Source organism: Leptodactylus fuscus, chromosome 3, assembly GCF_031893055.1.
Source record: "Leptodactylus fuscus isolate aLepFus1 chromosome 3, aLepFus1.hap2, whole genome shotgun sequence".
Classification (NCBI taxonomy): Eukaryota; Metazoa; Chordata; class Amphibia; order Anura; family Leptodactylidae; genus Leptodactylus; species Leptodactylus fuscus.
The window spans coordinates 196,923,976-196,948,429 of record NC_134267.1 but is presented as its reverse complement, the minus strand read 5'-3'; the positions used below and the strand labels follow the sequence as shown (position 1 = coordinate 196,948,429).

The 24,454-nt window shown below is 42.2% G+C and overlaps 1 protein-coding gene across 2 annotated transcripts; it reads left to right on the top strand.

Moving 5' to 3' along the window:
- The first annotated feature begins 4,012 nt into the window (after positions 1–4,012).
- UBXN7 (UBX domain protein 7) lies at positions 4,013–23,543 on the top strand. 2 transcript variants are annotated; one of them, XM_075269013.1, is made up of 11 exons: positions 4,013–4,167; positions 5,917–6,064; positions 7,303–7,367; positions 8,801–8,866; positions 9,495–9,607; positions 12,390–12,536; positions 13,358–13,448; positions 15,276–15,403; positions 15,763–16,189; positions 18,311–18,390; positions 19,108–23,543. In XM_075269013.1, exons 1-11 carry the CDS (start codon positions 4,110–4,112, stop codon positions 19,267–19,269), a joined length of 1,485 nt encoding a protein of 494 aa, XP_075125114.1. In that variant the 5' UTR covers positions 4,013–4,109; the 3' UTR covers positions 19,270–23,543. The 2 variants fall into 2 exon arrangements, with proteins under 2 accessions (XP_075125114.1, XP_075125113.1); XM_075269012.1 differs by having other exon boundaries at positions 15,763–16,195; positions 19,108–23,542.
- Positions 23,544–24,454: the final 911 nt, after the last annotated feature.

The window sequence follows — 24,454 nt, the reverse complement described above, 5'->3', positions numbered from 1 at the left end:
AAAGTTGCAGGCCGGCTCCTGTGCGATGATATCGCAGGAGCCGACCTGTTCGGGTGAGAGTCGGGAGCCTAATGAGGCCCCCAGGCCTGTCACTGCTGTATTAGTATTGCGGCTGGTCTCTATGACCAGCCGTAATACTAATAGACAGAATGTCCCATAGACGGCAATACAGTTGTATTGCCGTCTATGGGACTTGCAATCAAGTGACCGCAGGTTCAAGCCCCCGGGGGGAATAAAATAGTAAAAAAAAAAAAAAGCTTTAAAAATATATAATAAAAATATGAAATAATAAAAGTTCTAAATCACCTCCTGTCCCTAGAATATATATATAAAAGTAGAAAATCATATATCATAAACCAACGTTTTTTTTTTCAATAAAAGGTGATCTAAGCAATAGATATTCCCCAAAATGGTATAACTAAAAAGTACTTCTGGCCCCGCAAAAAAAAAACACTCTATGCATCCCCGTACAGCTGCAGGGTCACCTGTCAATGTGGCCTTGCAGCTGTTGCAAAACTACAACTCCCATATATTAAATATTTTACTAGTTTTTGCTTCAAAATTTTTTTTCCCTATTTTCCTCCTCTAAAACCTAGCTGCGTCTTATAGTCCGAAAAATACGGTACCTATTCTTAGGATAGGTTCATGATATTGGTGGTGGGGTCTGTGATCAGGCCCCTGCACTGATCAGCTGCATAGAGAACAGTTTAGGATACCAGATTGCTGCATATACTGTGCAGTGGCCGTGCTGCGCTTAGCTCTTATTCATTTGAGAGAGTGCGGCTTTATGCTCCATTGACTATGCTCAAAACAGCTGATCAGTGCAGGGGCCCGGTGACAGTCTCACACCAATCTCAGATAAAGAAGTTATCCTGGGTGTGTTTCAAAACTTCCCCTGGTTTCTAATGGTGACGAACCTCAGGTTTCTGGGCTGGTTCCAAAACTCAGGTCACATGATATGGACCACCACCCGGCCCCCGAGGGTTCACTGCTACGTACCTGTGTTATGGGGGGATGGCAGAGTAGGTTACTGTAATAGGAAAGGCAGACCCGTGTACTACAGGTACTACCTGTGACCCAGCCTGAAAACCTAAGGTTTATCACATATAATTGTGGCCTCCTTCTGTGGAGATCCCTTTCAGTAACCTCCTATAAGAAGAAGTCATTCATTTTGAGTCTTGGATAATGCTTTTAAGTGTTACAAAAACATGACTGTCCCACCCCAAAAAATAAAACCAGATTGTGTGTGGTATTGCAGCTCAGCCCTGTTTAATTTAATGAAGCTAAGCTGCAATGCCGGACAGACTGAAGTGCTCTGCTTGTTTTGTTGTTGTTGTTGTTGTTGTTTTTCTTTTTTCATATACAGCCATGTTTTTTTGATTCTTGGACAACCCATTGAAATGATGTATCAAATGCTCATCATTAGCTACAATAAAATCAATTCTACATTGTATTTTTTGGTTATTTGCATGTAGTGAGTTAAGTTTAAGCAGACTGACATTAAAGTTTTTTTTCTGGCATATTAGTGTTTTGTAAGTGTTAAGGTTCAGTACAGACCTCGACTTCTTGAAGAGGTTATTCAACAGCACTAAAGTATTCAGCATTGATTGTGTTACATAGAAACTAAAACTAATTTACCTGTTTAAAGGGGTGATGTGATGGTCTTTCTGCACCATATAAACACCCTTAGTATTATACAGTACATTCTGGTTCCCTGCTGTGCTGAGTTTAGATTTTCTGCCTCCTCTGCTAATTCTCCGACTCTGGGTTAAGTGACTGACCCCAACATATTTAAGGATAGACCCTCGATATTACAATAGATCAATGGTCGACACTCAGCATCCAGTCAGCTGTGTGAAGAGGCCACACAGGCAGTGGATTGACAGGGGCGCTGAGCATGGGACCCCCACCAATGTAATATTGATGTGACAACCTAAGAAAAGACAATCCGCATATGAAATTTATAGAAAGTAGTGTATACTGAATATGGATGGTTATTGTCAGCAGCTATGTGGTGATACTGCTGCAAAAACCATTTCAAATCATGTGATCAACAAGGGCTAACTGCAGAGCTCAGATCGAGCAGTGAAAACTATGACAGGATGGATTTTCTATGTATATTTTATAAAACAATACAATACTTTTCAGGGATCTTTACACAAAGTGGTCAAGCAGAGATGCATGAGAACATCTCTGGCTAAATTCATACTGTCAGCAGCGGTTTTCCCATCCGTCTCTCTTAAAAATTTCTGCAATGTTGTGTGCTGCCGCATCATTCTTCAGTGCATCCAGTGCTGAAGTCCAGCAGTTGCTTCAATTCACTACTGTACCTGAGCATGGGTTTGGCATCTCTTCCTGTAGGTGCTACAGCATGGCCCCCTCCCGCCGTCATCTCTTGCCTCCTGTCTGTCTCCAAGCCCCGATCCCCCACACTAGCTGCAGCAAGGACAGCTAATAATCCCTGCTGCCTTCACACATGTGAAGTCTAGTGCAGTTAGCAAGGGCTACTGCCGACCCCTGCTGCTGTTTAGTGTAAGGGATAAATGCTTGTCAACAGCAAATAGAAGGTGAATGTCCCCCGGCCACTGTTAGTGGTAGATCACGGCTACACGTAAGGAGAATGGGTGGGAAAAGTCTGATAACATGGATTTCAAATGAGGGGAATGTGAGTGAGGCTACCGGTGGAATGACCTGAAAAATGCACTGTGGTGACAGAAGTAAGCCCACACCCTGCCTGTTGTCAGGCCTAGAAGTACAGTATAATGTGTCACGAAAAAAAGTCTAAAAATCACTTGTGTAAGTTAAAACATCTCAAAGTTCGTGCCATTTGAATAACGAGGTCTGGTCCTTAGTGCACTTTTGGGCTGTGTCCTTAAGGGGGTATTCCCATGTACGTAACTATTTTTTAATTTGTAGATAATTAAAAGTTTAACATGTTTGCAGATATAAGCAATTAAACATTTTGCAGCGTTTTAAAGATTTTCTCTATAAATATCTAGTAGTCACAGTCTCTTGTTGTCTTGAGTCGATGAATACAGGAACTTTCTAAGGTCAGAAAATCAGCCATGATGTCCTTATTGTGGCCGGGATATCTTCTGATACATGTAGTGTCCCTGCCTGATACCCCGGCTACAATAAGAAAGTCAGAGCTGGGTCCCTGACAAGTCCCAGACCATAGAAAGTTTCTGCATTTGTGGTCGTATCCATTGGCAACCGATCAAGACAACAGACTGTCACCACTAAGATAGTAGAGGAAATTTTTAAAACACTGCAGAATTTTTAACTACTTGTATTTACTAAACTGTTTAACTTTTAATTATCTACAAATATAGATCTGATTATGTACATGGGAATACCCCTTTAAGGGGTTAAACTGGGTGTATGTGTGTATATATAAACTAAAGAGGTCTGTACACTGTGGGGGGCTTTATACTGTACAGGCAATTGGTGGTGGGCATTATACTGTGAGGGGGGACAAGGGGAAATAGATGGGACTGGGTGGTGTCAAATTAGAAGTAAATGGGGACACATTTGCATGCTGCACATTCTGTCTCTCAGTCCTTTTAAAGATTGGGAGGTATGGTAACTGGTGTGTGGGTATGGTGGTGGTTTCATTCTCTGTGTGGGGTCACTGAGGAGACAATATTAGGGCCCCCCAGACATATTCACACCTGCCTATTTTGCAAGCCTGGCTCTCTACCTGCACACCAGAATGTATTGAACGTGCGTATCAATAAAGTTTGTTGTAACTAGTTATATTCATGCGCACTGCTATAAGACGGAACGTGAAATTACAGACGGAAACAAATGTGTAAAAGAGAGACCTTGTGGTCTCCAAAAACATGGCCGCCGGCTGTTCCTGCTACAAGCTCTCAGCCTCCGGCGCCTTTTCTACAGTTCCAGAGCTCATTACTACATTCTATTAGAGCATACATAGCGATGTGCGGCTCTTCTCGGTGTGTCCAGCAGTTCTCGGGATATTATGAGCCTGGTGTATATGGCCGGAGTATATTTACCTCTAGTGATCACATCTGCACGGAGATGAGCAAACCAGGAAGTGACGACACAGGCAGTGACGTCGGCGGTTGTTGTTGTTTGGCGCGGAGAAGATGGAGGCTGATGGCGGGGTCGCTGCCCAGTTGTTGAGGGAGTTCATATCTATTACAGGTGAGAGGATGGTCAGTGGGCGTGAGATCCGGGTGTCATGGCGGTGTTGCCTGGCTATATAGAGGAGAGGAGCAGGATGCTGCGCTGCCAGGGCGGGGTGGCTGCACTGGGGACTGGGTGGGCAGTGTAACGGGCTAGGGCTTGCAGACCAGAGTGACGCTTTATAGAGGGCGCCTTGTGCCCTGCACCATGTATGATTCATAGGCTGTGACTATCACAGTTGCATTGCTTGTGTGCTATGTATACACCTAGTAACATTAATAACAATCATGCCTTTGGTGGTTTCACAGCCCAGTGGCTGCAGGAATAATGAGGTTTTATTCCAGGTGGAAATTAGCATCTTGGAGCACTGGGGGTGTTGCCTGTGACCCCCTGAGCGCTGCTGTATCTTTTGTATATACCCTGATGCTGTTATATTGGCCCCTGGGCCTCCAGAGTCACTAAAATCCTTCACATGTGCAGTAAATTCTTGCAGACCTTGGCGTATGCTCGTACAGGCCAAGGACTATCGGAGCGTACTGTGTATGCGTGGGATTCCACCAAGCACAGCACTGTACATAGTGTCAGCGCTCAGCCCGTTTACTTCAGTGCGATTAAAGAGCGCCTTTCATGTCCTAGGGCATGTGCAGTTTTATATACAGCAGACAGTGTGTTGGATTCAGCGCACTGTCAGCTTTCCTGTTGTGTGCCTCGGGGGAAGAGATGTCGGTTCAATGGCCAATAGCTCTTCACTATAAGAAGAGTGTTCCTGACAGTCTATACCTGGGCACGCCCCTCCTGATAGTAGTGCCGATACTGACAGAGCGCGCTCCATAGCACCCAGCCATGACACTAAACTGTGAGGAACACCTCAGTCTTCTATTCATTTCAGTAGGAGACAGTGGCAGATTTTTACATTTTTTATTTTTTCTATAGCTGATTTAACAGATTCTGCCTGAAACTCCAATAGAATGAATGGGAAGAACTCAGAAAGCTTTTCAAAAACTACTTCATAAGTCTTCAAAATCTGCTTCAAGTACTGAAGCAGTTGGTTTTTTTTCCCTTTGTGACAGCTTGAGTTCTATATACCTGCTCCTGATTTACAGTGTACCCTAGAAGCAGACTTGTAAAGCTCTGTTCACACTGGTGTTCTGTTTCTATTTAGTAGATTTTCCTTATCACTTGACCAACAGAATAAACTTGTTTTAAACCAAACCCTAATAAACCTGTTGTAAGTCAGTGGGATCCATTATGGAACAGACAAGCTGCAACAACTAAAGCCCTGTCCACCAGCAGTGGTAGCACATTTTTGTGGGCACATCTGTTGTTTGCCCACAATGCCACAGCCATTGGATACTGTGGGTGTGCGGAGCATTGGATCTGCTGTGGATTATGTATTCCTTATGAAGCAGATCTTATAATACTGATGTGAACAGAGACTAAGGGACCTTTCACACCAGCCAATGACTGGATGAATGAATATTTGTACAAATATGTGTTAAACTATTGCCCCATGGAAAAATACCAGTGACCATCCAATAAACAAGTGACTGCATATTTTGTGTGGGCATAGAAATTCTAGGTAGTTGGCAGCACACTACTCATGTGTATATAGGATGTACTGCCAACAATAAAGAAGCTTGATAGGAGTGGCTACCAAACTTATGGGTGTGGGCCTCCTGGAAGGGACAGAGTATGGCGATGACCTGAAGGTTGGACCATAGTCTGTGTAATGATATTTAGCATTATAACATATGTTCCTTCTTCTAGGGGCCAGTGAAAGTGTTGGCAAACACATGTTAGAAGCATGTAGCCAGAATTTAGAAATGGCGGTCACAATGTTCCTGGATGGTGGTGGTATTGCAGAGGAGCCCAGCACCAGCTCTGCAGGGGCATCCACGGCACGGCCTGCAGCAGAGTAAGTACAATTCTTCTGGGGCTGAGCAGGGGAAGCTTTACAATCAGGTCGGCATGAGCACTTAGGGTCCGTTCACACTGAGTAAAATGGCGCTGATTCTGGCACAATAACTCGCATAAGACTCAGCGTGGAAAAAAAGCCTCCCATTGACTTCAATGGGTTCCGTTTTCCACGCGGAACCCATTGAAATCAATGGCAGACTTTTTAACCCATTGATTACAAAGTGTTCCGTGCGGAAAACGGAACCCATTGAAGTCAATGGGAGGCTTTTTTTTTTTTTTCCCAGCGCTGATTCTTACGAGAGTTATCGTGCCAGAATCTGCGCCACTTTACTCCGTGTGAACGGACCCTTAGTGTTGCTTGTAAGTTTCTTGAGTGAAAAGGCCAATGTGTGTATGATGCTTAGGCTGCCGCAAAATCACTTGTGCTTTTGACTTCCCAATATTTATGTGGGAAAAAAGTTTTTCGCTATTAAAATTTTATATTTCACATAACAGCACTACTTGACTGTTCCCAAAAGTTCCACCCTAGGAGTCAGGGCTTGGGAGCAGTTATTGCCATCTTGGCAACAATTTGCCAAGATTGCAGTAATCCTTTAAATTTGACATGGAGGCGGGGCTATTATTGTTACCGTAATGTTTGCTTTATACATGTCATTATAAAGGATCTGTTTGGTCCCATCATCAGTTTCCATTCTAATACTGATTCGGCTCTGTGTTGTGGTTTCTTTGTAAGTATAGCCACAACACAGATGTGAACAGACCCTGACAGTGTTTTCCTTGTTGATCTGATCCGGTCTATGCTCTTCCAGTTGTGTCTATTAATGTAGTTCAGCCCCATTCACTTGAATTGATATAAGCTGCAACACCAGACATATGTTATGGGCGGGTTTTTTGGTGTTTCTAATCCTGGACAGCTAAGTAAACACTTATACCCTAAGGATGCTGAGTTAGATGGTTCCCTCAGATGAGGCGCTCTGGCACCATTTACCTGCCTACAGGTTCCCTTTAAATATTTCTTGTGATAAGTGTTTTTGTTAGATTTTTTCCTTGTGTTTTTCTACTGTTGAGAATTTTATGTGATTCCTGTCTAGTTCCCGATAGACTTTGACGTAACAGAAACCCTTTAGAGCAGGCTCTAGACATGTAATGTGCATTCTGTTACCATGAGTAATGTTATTAGTTATACACTATTATATACTGTACATGTGACGGCTGACGTGTTTTCATTTGTTCCAGAGATGATGTTCGAGCTCCGATACCCCAGAAACAAGAAATCCTTGTGGAGCCAGAAATGTTTGGTGGTAAGAGGGTTGAGTGTTTACTGTTACTTGGCAAGTGTCCCTTGGGGTTGTCATCAGTGTGTTTACTCAGCTCATACAATGTCTGTGCAAGTGATTGGCTTGGAGAGAGGGATGTGTAAAGGCACACAGTATAGTGTTAACTAAAGGCTCCTCCAAAAGAATACCTAGCTGTATATGTATTATTGGGGAATGCCTTCACATACTTTTTATTTTTGTCACTGACAAATTAAGAAGGAGCTGTTAAAATCAAATTAAACTTTCTATGTGTGAATATAATGATGATTTCTGTAAGTTATTTCAGAGAAAGGAGAAGTTTATTAGGAAAAACTGCAATTGAAAGGAGGCCCTATTATTATGTTGGGCCTGGATAGAAGATGAGATATAATTAGGCATGGAGGTAAACAGGATCTGTATGGTTCTCTGCGGCACATTTGTTACACACTGTTATGTGGTAGCTGGTGTGCCAACCATGCAGGCCAGGGAAGTGCTGCAAACTGTTATGGTAAGTTCACACAGGGTCTTTCGGTCTGGATTTTGAGGCCATGTCCTTCCTGACCAAAAAGATGGCTCCCATTGAAATCAATGGGAGCCGGTCAGTTCTTTTTTCCGGGAGCCGGTAAAAAAAAAAAAAAAAAGCGAGGTGCTCATTCTTCAGGCCATTTCGCCTCGTGATTCTGCCTGAAGACACTCCCTCCTCCGGACTAGACCCATTCATTGGGCCTAATCTGGAGCGGAGTGCACGGCTGGATGCCAGTGCAGTCGCAGCCACCCGGCTTTTGGATCGGAACCTGAGGCAGCCTCCACTTCAGGTTCCGATCTAAAAAAAAAAAAAAAAAACCCCGTCTGAACTTACCCTTAGAGACTTTTCTGAGAAACACTTGCTGTGTGTGTCAAAAGTCCAGCCATGAGAGACAACATCTATCTCTGAGATGTTAATGTCCCCAATCTCACTACTAGAGGTGACTGACCTCATATGCAGTGCATCATAGAGGCATGTCTAACAGTCAGCAAGGTACACTACTCATAATTAACCTCTGAGTGACTTTATAGGACAATAGGAGAAGCACTTTTTTGCCCTCTTTTGACAAGACCAAGTGTCTTGTCTTAAGATGTACCTGCATGCTGAGTCTTGCTGCAATCTTCTTGTCAATGAATGTAATGCTGCATAGATTACTATTTCCGCTAGGTTCACACTAACATTCATCTCTCCGACTTGTTGTTCCTCCTCTACTTCTATGAGGGGAATGTTCTTGCGCTCCAAACTGGTTAAATAATTCCACCTCTACCTACAGCAGTCCCAGTGTAACAAATGGACTGGGGATGTACCTTTCCATTTCAACAACATGTTCCCCTGCATGCCGGCTTGAAACATCTGCATTTTTTTTACCATAGTTAACTGTACATTGCTTTGAATATATTCTTGTTTATTTTAGCTCCCAAAAGGCGAAGACCAGCTCGATCAATATTTGATGGATTCCGAGATTTTCAGACTGAGACAAGTAAGTAACCTTGTACTAGTAAGATAAATGTTTGTGATTGTATTTGTCTTTGGGTACAGCAAACACAGCAATTCTATTGTGTATACCTGTAATCTAAATTACTCCCTGAGAGGGAGGATCAGATGATGGGGGAGGGAAGCTGAAGTACCTGCACCTGGCCATGTCTGCTGACACCCCCCTAAAGGAATCTATATAATTAATGGGGGAGTCCCAGGATAGGAAACATATGTCTCCTTTATTTCAGAAACTGCACCACACATGTTCATGGGTTGTCTGGTATTGCTGCTCCGCCTCATTACCTGTAATGAGCATACTGTAATGTTTGATACAGACATGGCCATATAAGTGATACTGGCTATTGTACATCCCTAAGAATCTGTTTACAGGAAGGAGTTTCTTCTCACACTGGGCACACAATGTTATCTTAAGATTGTTTAAAAGGTACAGCAGGGGGCACAGTATCGGACACATGCATCTATATTAAATTAAAATTATTATAAATTAAAAACAAATTTTTTATTTGATGTATCATATTCGTATGTAATTATGGGACAATCCCATTTAATCATTTTAGTCACTGTTCTTATCTTTCCTAAATCTTCTTACCTCTGTATTTGGATCTCCCCAGTCCGCCAAGAACAGGAGTTACGAAACGGAGGCGCAGTTGATAAGAAATTAACTACCTTGGCTGATCTGTTCCGACCGCCCATTGACCTTATGCATAAAGGCAGTTTTGAGACAGTAAGTCAGTGTTTGCCTTCATGATCACCTTTTTAATTATTATGGAGTATTTAGCAGCTTGTCTGCCAATAAGTATATATTGCTTACATTATGGACTTTGTAATATACAAAGTCCAGTCACATTAATGTAATGACCTGTCAAAATCCAGGTGGCAGAGCGGACCGCTGTGAGACGTGCAGGAAGAGAGGGGATGTTGTGATGATGTTCACTGGGATGCTGAGCCATGCCGACTCCAGTGCCGTGGCCAGCTGCGCTAGGTTATGCGGTTGAGCATCCATGGTGCGAACAACCCGATTGTGGTGGTCCCACAGATTCTCCATTAGGTTCAAGTCTGGGGAATTTGCTGGCCAAGGGAGTACAGTAAACTCATCCTGGTGCTCCTCGAACCACGCATGTGGCATTGTCCTGCTGGTAGATGCCATCATCCTGAGGAAAAACAATTTGCATGTGGGGGTGAACATGGTCCACAAGGATAGATGCATACTTGTGTTGATCCATCATGCCTTCCACATTGATGAGTGCACCCAGATGGCTGATGACACGTGCCTTCTGCGATTGGTTATTTAACGTTGACATCAAAAGTAAGCGGTGGTCACGTTAATGCGACTGGACTGTGTAGGTTTCTGTTGTGTTGTATGTGCTATGTATTGGACTCCTTTAAACTAGTATCACTGAATTTGAAACTAGGTTACTGTTTAAAAGGATTGTGCCATTGAGGACACTTATTCACAGGAAGTCACTGTATCCCCTCAGTCCAATGTTTCCTCCTCCGATGACATGACTGGTGCTACATTCATTGCTATAGGGCTGCTGACACTGATGATTACTTTCCTGGCAGCCCCATAGCTGTGAATAGTGTGATGGTCATGCAAGTGCAATGGGGCTCCATTCTCAAGGGGGAGGCATAGGGGACTTCATAAGAGTCCTCATCACTGGAGCCCCTGCAACTGCACAATTATCTCCTATGCTGTGGATAAGGGATAGGTATCCTTAATGGTACAACCCCTAAACTTAGGGGGTGAGGAGTAAAGCAGTTTTAACATATTTTGGTTGATGAGCATGCTACTTGAAAGTTTTAATCCCCCCTTGTCCTGTGATTGCAGGTGTCATGGAAGTGGTCCTTCCCTTCCTTACAGAGACTCAGGAGCATACACTGAATGGTTCTCAACCCCTCTGCTCTAGCGATCTCATGCCTGGACGCCTGGGCCATCACTTAAGAGCAAAGGGGGGGAATTAGATCATGTTCTGTGTGGGCAGGCCCTTTAGCTCATCTCCTCTGAGTAGTATTACATCGTGTATGGAAGAAATTTGCAGAACGGGTTTTTAATGTATAGTCTATCAGACTTGACAGGAAATTATGCATGGACAAAACTGAACTAGAGCTATGGTACATACAGTGGGATGGCCAACAATCCTGGCTGGTCATCCCATTGACTTATGTCTTTGAGCTAGGACAGCTTGTGCATACACTAAAGTTATTGATGTATTATTGTGTAGAAACACTAAGGAAAAAAGATCTGCCAGTCTGTAGGGATACTTTTAAGGAGTGCTGAAATAGAAGAATAAAACATGATAATAGCATAGGCAGTTCTGCTATTACACATGTTATTTTTCTAATTTCAGAACACCTTAAAAGGAGAAGTAATATAGTAAAAGAAGAAATCCAGAGAGGAGCCTTCAGTGCCAGACAGTGACAGCATCCTGTAATGGTAACGTGTGAGTCGGGCTCCTCTAACTTTATGCACATTTGTTTTTACCTGACGTATCTCCTAAATCAGTGTCTGTTAGTCGTAGTCACCGAAGCATTATATTTAATATCAGGCGATAAATCTTGACCACCCTAACTAGGCTGTAGATCCTTTGGAAGTAAATGTAGGTAACAGCGTATACTATTTATATTAAAGCATGTGTATATGGGGTGACGTGAATGGGAGCTCTGCTACAAGGTGCTCGGTCACTATACAGGTACTAACCTACGCCTGTTGGAATGGGGGCCCTGTATAGTCAATCGGTGTTAAGTCACCCACAAAACTTATGGTCTGTCCTGGACAATGCCTTTTAATGGCTGTTGATGAATCCACTACTGGGCACCCTATTTGGGTATGTCACCAGGCTGATTTCGGTGCAGAAAATGTGCTGGAGTTTGTGTGAAAAACACATCGTCTTCTTCCCATTGATAGTTTCAGTGCTAGAGACTACTCTGAAACTGTGGCAATAATGATTGAGTTCTATTAGGAGGCTTTTTTTGGAGGCTGATTTTGAGGCGGTTTCAGCATCAAAATCCTTGCCAAAAAACTCAGTGTGAACTGATCCTAACAAAGCACTGACTGAATCACATGATATACTGTCTACCCACAAAATGAATCCTTTTCCGGGATATCAAACACTGGCAAAGTAAATCAGCAAAGTCGGGCATATACATTAGGTTTTTTGGTTTTTTTTTTTTGCCAAAATGTTGATTTCATTCAATGGTTGGGTGTGGTAATGCCACAAATGAACCACGGTAGACTGCAGGTATGTTAACGCCACGGTGAGCGATGGCAGATTACTCATGCTGGATTTTGTCGTCCAGCTGTCAGCCATAATTATATATGGCATAATTGGTGGTTTTTGTTAATGTTGATAGTGGGATCGATTGAATATCTGATATATACAGCTCACCTAAGTCATAAACTAACCATACAGTGTTGGTGCAGCAACTGAGTTCCTTACACTATTTCCATACTTTCATTTTGGGTGAGATTTGAGTTGTACATTTTTTTTTTTCTCCCCCTTTTGCAGGCCAAGGAGTGCGGGCAACTAAAGAACAAGTGGCTGATGATCAATATCCAGAATGTGCAGGATTTTGCTTGTCAGTGCTTAAACCGGGACATTTGGAGCAACGATTCTGTGAAATCTATAATACGGGAACATTTTATATTTTGGCAGGTAATAATATCCAGATTTTCAGGCAATAAGTCTCAACAGTAATGGGAGTCTGTCAGCAACAAAATGGGTTTTAAACCAGCCCTAGCACGATGTACCCAGGAGATGTGCAGCCTCATACCTTTAATTTGTGGAATAGTGGCTCCATCTTGTAGATTTAATGAAGACTGGAGTTTTATTGAGGAGGCATCGGGTGTACCTCATTTATGACAAGACCCTCTCCTCCTTATAACTGTTGTACACTTTCCGCATCATATATGTTAGGTTTCTGGCATAAGTGATGAATCTCACTGCATGGCTGCCCTCTTTTCAGGGAAATAGCAAAGGCAGCGCAAATATGAAAGTTCCATTTATTTTTTTTGTGCCAAAAATTGTAACTTTTTATATCTAGCGCACCAGAAAGCTGGTTTATAATGCAAATGTTTCTGGTTTAATACTTATTTGCTGCTGACAGGTTCCCTTTAGTATTCTGTTAAAGTTGATACATGCAGCTTTCTAGTTAAAGATTTAAGTGTGTATACAGTATTAAGATAAAAGAATTATCTGTGCTGGGCCTTGTATTCTGGGCGTAATGCTCCTTAGCCACTCCAGTGGCCTTACATCAGTGATGACATATACAACATTCATGTGACTGCTGCAGCCAATCATAGGACCCAGTGGTCACATACCAGACAGACGGGCATAACCCCTGAGAGCAGTGATTGGCTGCAGCAGCCGTGTGAATGATGGAGAAGATCAGGTCCTGCTTTTTGTTTAAACCTGTCAAGTACAATGTCACCACTTAAATGCCAACAAGTCATTATTTCAATGTTGTGTTTCGACAGGTTTATCATGACAGTGAAGAGGGGCAGAGATACATTCAGTTTTACAAGTTATCGGATTTCCCATATGTCTCCATATTGGATCCCCGTACAGGTGACTGACATGTTTGTAAACTACTATGTAACTTGTATTCTACATTTTTAGCAGTTCTCCCTGAGCTGGATACTGGAGACTATCTGTTACAATGTCTGCACATATGATAGACTGAACACTGAAATTTGTTGAGAATCTCCTGCATAACACTCACACTCAGAAGCTGCAGCAGAATGACACGTCACATTATAAGGAATTACTGACCTGTACTGATATGGAAAAAACAACAAAGATGGCACTTAGAATAATAACACATGACGTGATTAAAACACATATAAATATAAAGACAAGACAGAAACAACAGTACTTATATCTGTGTCGGCAAACACAAGACAAAGGCTCAATGTTAATGTTATAGTAAATGAAGAGATTTGTAAAACATTACATTATGATATATATATATATATATATATATATATATATATATATATATATATATATATATGTGTATATATATATATATGTGTATATATATATGTAGTGCACTAACTGCAACCCCTTCGTGGTTACATGCAAAATGTCGCATTGGAGTTGTGAATGGGGCTCAAGACGTTAAAGCATTACATACCCATAATATCAAGATGGTGAAGTAACCAGAGGCCTCTATCCGCTGACACCACACACCTGTACTGATATGATAGAAATTACCTGTTCATCTATCTCCACTCCTTTCACTGGGCTGTTGCTCACTGCCCCCTCCCATAGACTTCTATTGTAAGCTGTAGTGTCTCGACTGGCAGTCCAGTCCATCTTGCTTCTGTAAGGGAGTGTTCACACTACCGTCAGTGTCCGCTGCTAATGTCTGTTCAAAATCTTGCACAGACATTAGCAGCGGACACTAGCTGTGTCCGTGACATTTTTCATTCATTTAAATGGAGATCGGGTGCGTTGTTTTACACTCCGTGCCTGTCCTTAACTGTCCGTTCCTAAAGATGTCCGACTTTTCAAGTAGACAGCAAAACCCGACATGTAGGTTTTTTCTTTCCGCTTGAAAAGTCGGACATCTTTAGGAATGGACACTTAAGGACAGGCACAGAGTGTATAACAACGCACCTGCTATTCCGGGGGTGGGGGAATGGAGGAGTGGAATAACAGCATCGCTTCTTCTGCTACTGGCTTCCTGCAGGGCAGGAGCGTAGCGATGTCGCAGGGCCCGGCACCTGTGCCGGCGTCTAACCCTCCCCGGCCTCCACCTTTCTATTACTGCGGATCCCGGGCGGCCACATTCGGACTATAAGACCCCCCCCCCCCCCCCAAATTTGGGGGGAGAAAAGTGCGTCTTATAGTCTGAAAAATACGGTATCTTTCCTTGACTACCTTCACCTACCCAAGCGCTTTTCATCTTTTTAATACGGGCCCCTCTCCCGACTCCAGCACACTTGGAATTTTCTCTCTAGCTCCCACCATCCCTAAGTAGTCAATGCAGTTTGTGTTGGTGTCTGATATAACTAGACTCTCTGATATCAAGAAAAAAAATACTCCAAATCCATTGGGGCGCCTATTAAATGATGAAAAGAGGTGGGGAAAGGTCCTTTTTATAGTGCTTGCACCTAGTTTAATTTATTTCTCATGCATAATGTTTCATCTATGAGGGCCTGATTTTTGGGTTTCCACCCATCACGAGAACCAGGTTCCTGCTGCTCTGTTCAAACGTGTGAGCTGGTGTAAGCCAAGTGTAGCATCCACCATCTGTGGTAGTCCTGTAGAGTTGAATGGAGCAGCTGCTTGCTTGTTTGTCTGCCACTCCACACACCTATTATCTACATAATCTTTGGACAACCCCTTCAAGGTCTTAACTCTCTGCTGAATTTTTTTCCACCCAAACAGGCCAAAAGATGGTGGAATGGCAGAAATTAGATGTTAACTCCTTCTTAGAACAAGTTACGGGATTTTTAGCGGAGCATGGCCAGCTTGATGGACTTTCCAGCAGCCCACCTAAGAAACGACAACGTTCTGTAAGTATGAAGTTGGTCATGGTCTTTATTACTGCACACGTATTAGGGTATGTAGTTGTAATTTACAATTCGGGACCCCACTTTGTGTGCCATAATGGAGAGCCAGCCCCTCGGGGTATGACATCATCAGCCATTTATTTGATTTAATACTATAATTTATAATAGGATACAAGAACAGCAATAGCAGCAGATCAATGAGGAGTAGAGATGGTAAACCTGCAGGAGATAAGCCTTTGTAGTCTAAAAATAGTTCGTTTTTGAGAAACCTTCTATTTGTGTTTTGTTTTTTTGAGTACTATGGATTTTGGTTTGTTATTCTTACTCCTCTAATTTGCGTTAGTGGTCTTACCGTCCTCCAGGAGAGCCTCATCGATGCAAGCGAGGACAGTCAGTTAGAAGCAGCAATACGCGCCTCCTTGCAAGAAACCCATTTTGACTCTTCATCCAGTAAACCAACTACTCGATATGAGGAAGAATCCGATACTGAGCTGTATTCTGAAAGTGAAGAATTTATATCTGTCTGTGGATCAGATCATGAGGAAGAAGAGGAGGAGAAGCCTCCAGAGTCCTTGCCAGAACAGGACAATTCCAGCAGTAAATCTAGGAAGGCCACATCTAAAAGCGTCAGCCACAGGAAAGATGATGTAAGTCGAGCAGAGCCGGTCGTAGAAGCAGCAGAAGACGACTCCTCAAACCACCAGCTACCTGAAAAAACTCTCAACGAATCTCAAGATGTAAAAGACAATTTTGGGAATGATGAATCCTCAGAAGACTGTCCCGATACTAGTAATGGTTTGTACTATATTGTGTGTGTCTACATTCTCCATGGTGCCAATCTATAAGAGATGAGTTCAAGAAAGTGTAGTTAAGGGTTTTTCTTCAGAAGTATGGTATTTTCAGCTTATGGTTGTCGTATAAGCAGTAGGAGGCTGTTATTAAGACAGTGTTGTATGAACAGTGGTATATAATCTGTCAGTTGGCATCAAATAATGTGAAAACATCTGACGCTAGGTTCACACTAGCGTTCGGCAGTCCGTTCTCAGCTTTCCGTCTTCTGCATGCAGAAGACCGAAACCTGTCAGACCGGGTCCAGCCGTGAGCGGCGGTGAGCGTTTTATGCTCTCTGCTGCGAAACCGTATTTTTAAAATCGGACACAGAGTACTGCATGTCCGACTCTGTGTCAGATTAAAAAAAAAAAACAAAACAGTTTTGCAGCGGAGAGCATAAAATGCTCACAGCCGGACATCTTTCAAACCCATTCAAATGAATGGGCTTGAAACATGCCGGCAGGTTTCCATCTCCTGCCTCTGTTTTGTGCAGGAAATGGAAACCTGCAGAACGGAGACCGGGCGTAGATGTGAACGAGCCCTAAATGGTACCTGAGTTTTCATCAAAAGTTCAAATACATGCAGGTTCTTGCTGGCTGTATAAGCATTTATACATGGTGTCCTATCAGTCGTTTTACTGACAGTAGCCCCATTATGGCTCCGGCACATTTTACTTTCTCTCCCTGAGGCAGGAGGTATGTACAATATAGAGCAGTCTCTCCCCACCCCTATTCTTTATTACTAGAGATGAGTGAGTACTGTTCGGATCAGCCGATCCGAACAGCACGCTCCATAGAAATGAATGGATGCACTTGGTACTTCCGCTTTGACGTCGGCCGGCCGCTTAACCTCCCGCGTGCCGGCTACGTCCATTTATTTCTATGCGCGCGTGCTGTTCGGATTGGCTGATCCGAACAGTACTCGCTCATCTCTATTTATTACTACTACTACTGGTTTCATTATAGGGCCACATGAGTATGCCCTAAATCAAAATAACGATTAATCTGGCATACCTCAATCGATTAATGGTGTTATTTAGGGCATACCCCTTTTGCAGTATGTGTTGGAGGAACTTTGCGAGGTTCGTTTGTTCCAAACATGGTAGAACTGAAACTGCTATTATGCTTTGGGGTCGAAGAGACCCCACATGCACAGTGCACACGCACAATGTGGTGATTTGCATTAGATTCCACATTGGCCTTATTCTATGCAGATTCTTTTTTTCTGATGTGCCAGTAATGCACGGGAATTAACCATTTAGTGTCTTTTTACTATAAAGTATGGAATCCTTTTAAGAAAATTATATTTGACATTTCCTTTTGTTTTCCAGTCTAAAAACTAGCGAAAATGTAAACCAAATTTTAAAAAGGACCTTTCACCAACTCCACCAATTCTAGTTCTTAGCATCTGTTAATAGGTGCTGCTCCACTGATTCCAGCACATTTGGAATCCCCCACACAACCCCCAGATTTCCCGAGCAACAACTGCAGGTAGTTTTGGTGCCTGATGTGCTATTTAAGTTGTGTAACGTCAGGAGGGCAGTTTCGGGCATGAGGGTGCCTTGCTCCTACCTGACGCCGCCCCCCTAACAGTACAGAGCCTAAATAGCATGTTAAACACCAAAGATATCTGCATTGATTGCTCAGTGACGGGCTAGAGAAAAAAAAATCCACCTATGCCAGAATCAGTGGAGAAACAGCAATTAAAGAGGACCTTTCATCAGTAGGGGCACATGCGGTTTTATATACCGCTAGAAATCTGACAGTGGGCGTTCTTGAGAGACTGTCAGAAACACCCTTCTGACGGTAAAGAGCTATGGTACCGGCACTGATAGCTCTTCACAGATCGTGAAAGCTGACAGTGCGCTGAATTCAGTGCACTGTTGGCTTTCTAGCGGTATATAAAACTGCATGTGCCCCAGATGGTGAAAGGTCCTCTTTAAACTATAGAGACCATGTAGAGCTGGACTGGTTGGAGGTGGGAAAAGGTTATTTTTAAGAAAAACAAAAAAAGACCTTTCCAGGGTTATATGCAATAGAGGCAACTCCCAACTATATCGTTTAATTTATTCTTTTGCAGGTCCCAAAGCAAAGCTCATGTTGCGATACCCTGATGGGAAAAGGGAACAGATTTCACTACCAGAGAAGGCCAAGTTATTGGTATGTATCCTTGTATCCAGATCACATGAACGGGTTAACTGAGCAACCTTATCTGTGATCACACCCAGTAGGAATCAGATTGTACGTTACCAATTTCTCTTGCCAAAGAAAAATCACTTTAATGTAAATAACATGATGGACACTGTCTTCATCATGCACACAGGACTTTAAGTAAAAAAAAAAAAAAAAAAAAATAGAAAATTTTTTTTCATCATGTTTGTTTTTCATGGAGGTGAATGCAAAAGGACAATTGACGGAGGGGGCTCTGTCTGTATGTGTCTTTTACTGTCAGTTGCTCTCATCTTGCAATGGATGAGAACAAAGGATACTAAACATAGTGAAAAGAAGATTTTTCTCCACTTCCACCAGCTCTCTTACTTACTGTTGCATTCATTTCTTGGTTTAGTCTTGCTTTAGGGTACACGGATAAATAATATCTGTCACAGATTCCCTGCAGCAGCTTGTCAATATCTTTTTCACTTTTGGACTTTAGTCTGTGGCTTTTTTTATTAATAAATATATATATAATATAGTATATATAATTTCATTTTTATTTAAAAAAGGAAGAAAAAAAAACTTCAAGGATCCCGTATACCTTGGTATCTAGTAAAAACTGGGCCGATAGACAATCCGGCTCATTCTCTTTGGGGGAGGGTCGATTATGTAGATTGGATATTTTAGTAATCCCTTGTGTTTTCCTCCCATCTTGTCTCCCAGGCTCTGGTTAAGCACGTGCAGCAGAATGGATATCCGAACGAGAGGTTTGAACTCCTCACAAATTTTCCACGACGGAAGTTATCCCATTTGGACTATGATATCACATTACAAGAAGCAGGCTTGTGTCCTCAAGAGACTGTTTTTGTGCAGGAAAGAAATTGACCAACCTTATTCCCTTCCTTCCTGTTCACCTCCTGTTACTTTGCCACTCCTAATAAGATTTTTTTTTTTCAACTTTTTGTCTCCTCATTAATACCTTTTGCTTGGGAATGGCAAGTATAAGTGACTTAAAGTGGTTGCGAGGCATCTCTGGGAGATCTTAGTGCTTTTTCTGAAGAAAGGAGCCATAAGGCAAAATCTTCTCTCTTCCGCAGTACTGGAAAACGCAGGCCTCTTCCTCAGTGGATGCCAGTAACGCCCAACTATTTAGGAAGGTCACAGCCAACTTTGTAAGTCTTTTTGACGTTCCATAGTTGGAACTTCAAGGGTAGTTCCATCAGTGACTCTTATTTATTACTTTTTTCAGTTTATAATATATTTTTTTATTTGCAAAAACTGCAAAGCATGTTATGTTTCATTTCAGGCCTCTGTCCTTACATAGTTGACATTGATTCACTGACCAATTGTAAATCTTACATGTGTTACCGAATACCAGTAATACTGGAGGCAGCCATGTCTGATATTCCTGAGATTGCACCAACCAGTTTTTCGAGTCGAAGGGGGTAATTATGTGGACAGTCCAAAAAAAAAAAAAACAAATACAAATACATGTATCACTTTTTTGGACATAATCTCTGAAATATTTACTGCAAATGCTAAAATATATCACGTTTACAGCAAGGAACAGTCACTATTGAGCTCTAAGCACAGATATCTGCGGTTCATATGAAAGGTTTTATATTTGTATTCTGCTTTCCCATTGGTGACTTAATCACTGATATAATGAAAAAAAGCCAAAAAATGCTAAAATGAGCTTTTTGGTGCAACGGGGGTATCACCTTTACTTGTGTTGCACCAAAAGGATATCTCTATGTTATGATTGACAGGGCCGGGCAATATACATGTTCTGACACAGCACAGAGGGATGGACGATCTGGGCCCTGGACAGTATGATCTTTGGTGCGATGAGGGCTTCGCTGTTCACACTACAGCTTACTAGCTTATGAGGAGAAGAAGCAAGTGTCTTAGTAATGGAGGAACCGGTCAGAAAGCAGAAAAAAAAAACATTTTAATTTGGTGAACCTCTGGTTCAATAGGGACTGTTGTGGTGATTAATGCCCTTTATTCCGGCATTATTGGGCCTTGCCATTCCTGTTTTGTTTTAGGTTATCAGGTGGTCAAAATTATTATTGGAGTGTTTTAAGGGTACATATTAAAAAAGCTGTTTGTCTGCCATTAACATGACTGGTAGTGCAGGTTTTCCATTGAATCAGATTTTCAGCTGTAACATTTTGGTGTGCTCTTTACATAGAATATGCACGAAACATATCTCTGCCCTTCCTTTTTTTTCCTTTTTCTTGGTCTTATTTTGTCCCTAATGACAAAACCTAAGAAGCTCAGCCATGTCCTGCCACATCCTTACTGTCCTGTGTGAGGCTGTAAGACGACTAGCTGGGGGAAGGAATCTCCTTGCAGTAGGGTAAAGATTGTCCTGCCTTCTGGATGCTCGTTGGATAGAGGTGTAACTTGAAGCTATTGGACCTGAATGCAAAATCGATTATAGGGGCTCCTGCATTTTAGAATAATGGTATATTTTATGTGTCAGAAGGACCCTTGGGGCACAATCACGGTTCCCAGACCTGGTAGTGCCTTCTATTGGTGCACCAGCTATAGCTACGCCCCTGTGACCAGCTCAAGATAGTAACTCTTATGTTCACTGCAAGTTTGTTTTTTTAACAAGTCATGCTCATGTGGAAAATTCTGCAGCCTGACAGGGCAATTATATTTCTTTACTATTCTATTTCCCCGCATTGTCCATTGGTTCTGTCTGACATAGAAGCTCATGCACATTTCCTTAAAATGGTTTTTCAGGACTGATATGGATTACTTTTTCTTAGGGTTGGTCGTGAAAATCCGATTGGTGGAAGGTCCAACACCCGGTAACCTCCCGAACTGCTGATTGAAGGGGTTGCAGTGTTGGAACAAATGGGTCACTGCTTACTTAGCACAACGACATACCCTTTATAGGGACTATGCTTGGTATTCCAGCATAGTAATGGGACTGAGCTGCCGCATGACCATGTGACAAATGGAAGTGATGTCACTGGCTCACACAAGGACCACAGGCTCTTACTGCAGCTGCTGGGCAGGGTCTCTTACTCCTTATCCTAAGAATGGGTCATCAGTATAATAGTCCTATAAAAGAAAATGAAAACTTCAGTGAAGATTAAGTGCAATACAAGACTCGATCCATGGGGTGCTGCCATGTCTAGAAGAAAGCGGCCATTGTTTTATTCCTCATCCCATATCTAACCCAAAATATTCACTGAATGCGATTGAATACATTTTAATGATTTTTTTTCTTTCTAAGGGGGCATTCACACGGAGTAACGCGGTGCTGATTCTGCCACGATAACTCTCAGCAGAATCAGCGCTGATAAAAAGATTCCCATTGACTTCAATGTGTTACGTGCATTAAACGGAACCCATTGAAGTCAATGGAAGTAAAAAAAACGGAACCCATTGAAGTCAATGGAAGTAAAAAAAAAAACGTTTTGGGGCTATGTTGGATTAATATAAATTTTATTGTACAAATCTCTCAAATTCCACACCTACCTACACAGTGTAAATGTAATCTGAGGGCACAGATCTGGTTCTAAAGTTTACAATATGCCTGATCCAAGCAGAGTAGAATAACGGCATATTAAGGTCAGATATTACAATTTGGTGGTGTAAAAAATATATATATATTGTTCTCAATTTTCTGAGAGCAGCTACTCCGCCAGTAGTGGGAAGAAGAGTTTTTAGGTGCCAATGGGACTAAAGCCATATATAAAAGATCCCACACACAGTTGTGTAAAGCATCAGGACTGCCTTAGGAGCGGGGACTAAGTCTCTACCAGAGGTGTCTAGCAGTAACTTACTCACCTCTCCCCTTTAAGAACATAATGTTCTGCTGAACCAAGCATGCGTGTCTGTGGAGGTTGGGAGGAATAGCTATTAGCCGAATGAATCTTTTATTGAAGGTCCAAGGTAGGCAGACCTACCTTGGACCCACGAGCACAAGACTGTGTCCAGGTAGGCCGTATATTAGTGTATCAGAATATTTTACCCTTATTCTCTACGCAGTCTAGTATTCCTGAAGATCACCGCACTCTGCTTATATTGAGTTTATTTATTGTGTTATTGACTCTCTTTGGAAAACTTACCTAAGAATTTTAATCGGCATCTATGGACACATTCAAGGGAACGCTTTAGTTTAGCTAAAAGGTCTGCATTCTTTTCAGAACTGGCGCCACTCCATGGACAGTGTGTGGTATTGCAGATTGGAAACATCCACATGAAAAGCTAGGAACTGCAATCCAAGACAAAACTCACAGAGAATGGTGCTGTTTGTGGGTGGGTGGGCAGTTTTGTGTTCGTTCCATAAATTTTCAGTGTGCTGTTCCTTTTTTTATTCCGATGTATGAATAAATTGACAATTTTACCAGTTGGGGTGCTGCCTTACGTTTGACTGTGTTGGGACACATCCTTGTGACAACGTGACTAATAATACACGGTTGTCAATCTATTAGTACATATTGTGACCAGTCCCCTTTAAGGCCTAGGCCACGTTAGTGATGTTTTTTTTTTTTTTTTCGTCTGAGCCAAAGGCCAGGAGTGTCTTCAATAGAAATGGAAAATAACCAAGAAGTTCTTATACTTCTCCCTCCTGTTAAATTCACTCCTGGCTTTGGCTCAAAGAAACCCAGCTTTTCTGCAGCGTGTGGGTTCAGCCTGAAGGGGACGTGCTAGGATTTTGATTATTCCTAGCATAGGTCAGAGGTGTCTGATAGGTGCAAGTCCAGCAATGTCAGAAAGATATTAACCAAATGAAGTAATGGAGCTCCTAAGAAGTCAAAACTTCCTTTACTTGGCTGCTCATTTTGGTAGGTCATGTGATGACCATGATATGTGCATGATGGGAGATTTCAGCTCTGGGTGGTACAGAAAATGACCCTTGAGGTCTTAGTGCACATCCTGGTAATGTACATTTTAATCCAAGTGTTGGGAGCCTCCTCTTAAGGATACACAGTCTACTTTATCCTTTAGCTCACAAATTTATTTTTTACATGAATCAAAAATGCGAATCGGACATTTCCATCAGTTTTGTGTCCTAATACAAGTGATCCAGCTTTCGTTTTCTCATCAGTGTTAAAATACTGTGATAAAGAAACCGGGTTTTCTGTTAAATCCATGTCTGTTAAATCAATTAAATTTGTTTATTTTGTTTTCAGTTATAAATAAAATACAATTTTGTATCTTATTGTGACAGCGTGTATTCAGGTAATGTAGGAAATCACTGGAGAACTCGAGATAACAACATTATTATTATTTATTATTATTTTAGTAATATTTCCATCAGACTGGTTTCACATCTGCACTGGATGAAATAGTTCTGCAAGTCTGACCTTTCATTTACGGAGCCTGCACACGGAGTTACGCTCTGCTCATTCTGAACGTAAAACCAGATCCCTTTGACTTGAATGGGTGCTGACATACGCGCGCTCCCCAATGAAATCAATAGGAGGCTTTTTTTTTTTTGCCTATTGCTTTCAATGTGATACGCACGTAGCACGTAGCACATTAAAAGCAATAGGTAAAAAAGCTTCCCATTGATTTCAAAGAAAAGTGCGCGTACGCCGACTCCCATTCAAGTCAATGGGATCTGTTTTTTACACTGTTCACTCTGAACGAGTTTTACGTTCAGAATGAGCGAACATAACTCCATGTGCAGGCTCCCTATCTCTGTATTTTTCAGGCAGAAATCTGGCAGACCTCATAGACTAAGCAGGTGACTGATTCTTAAGCGGATTAAATTTCCATTCTTCAGGTCCCCAAGCGGACCCGAAGAATGGAAACCCAGGCAAAGGTGTGAACCTACCATAAGATGGGTCTATGCAGATGCATGGCATTTATGGCTTATGGACATGTGAAAAGTGGCCCGGTTGCCCAGTAGAATCCTCATGCAGCCCCTTGATCTCTGTCTCTCCTGTGACTTAAGTCCTGTCTTGAGAGACTGGGTGAGTGGATCTTCTGTATGGAGGGGGTAAAGGCTACAGGTTTAAAACCTACTTCAGTTACAACAGCATATGAGAAACCGTATGGCATGTTAAAGAACAATTCTGACGGCCATCCGAATGGTGAA

What these genes read in the sequence shown, in the direction of transcription:
- UBXN7 (XM_075269012.1), top strand. Translation starts at nt 4,110, where the DNA reads ATGGAGGCTGATGGCGGGGTCGCTGCCCAGTTGTTGAGGGAGTTCATA. An exon ending in AGATTTTCAGACTGAGACAA is followed by an intron (nt 8,867 to 9,494) that starts GTAAGTAACCTT and finishes GGATCTCCCCAG; the next exon opens with TCCGCCAAGAACAGGAGTTA. An exon ending in CTGTCCCGATACTAGTAATG is followed by an intron (nt 16,196 to 18,310) that starts GTTTGTACTATA and finishes ATTCTTTTGCAG; the next exon opens with GTCCCAAAGCAAAGCTCATG.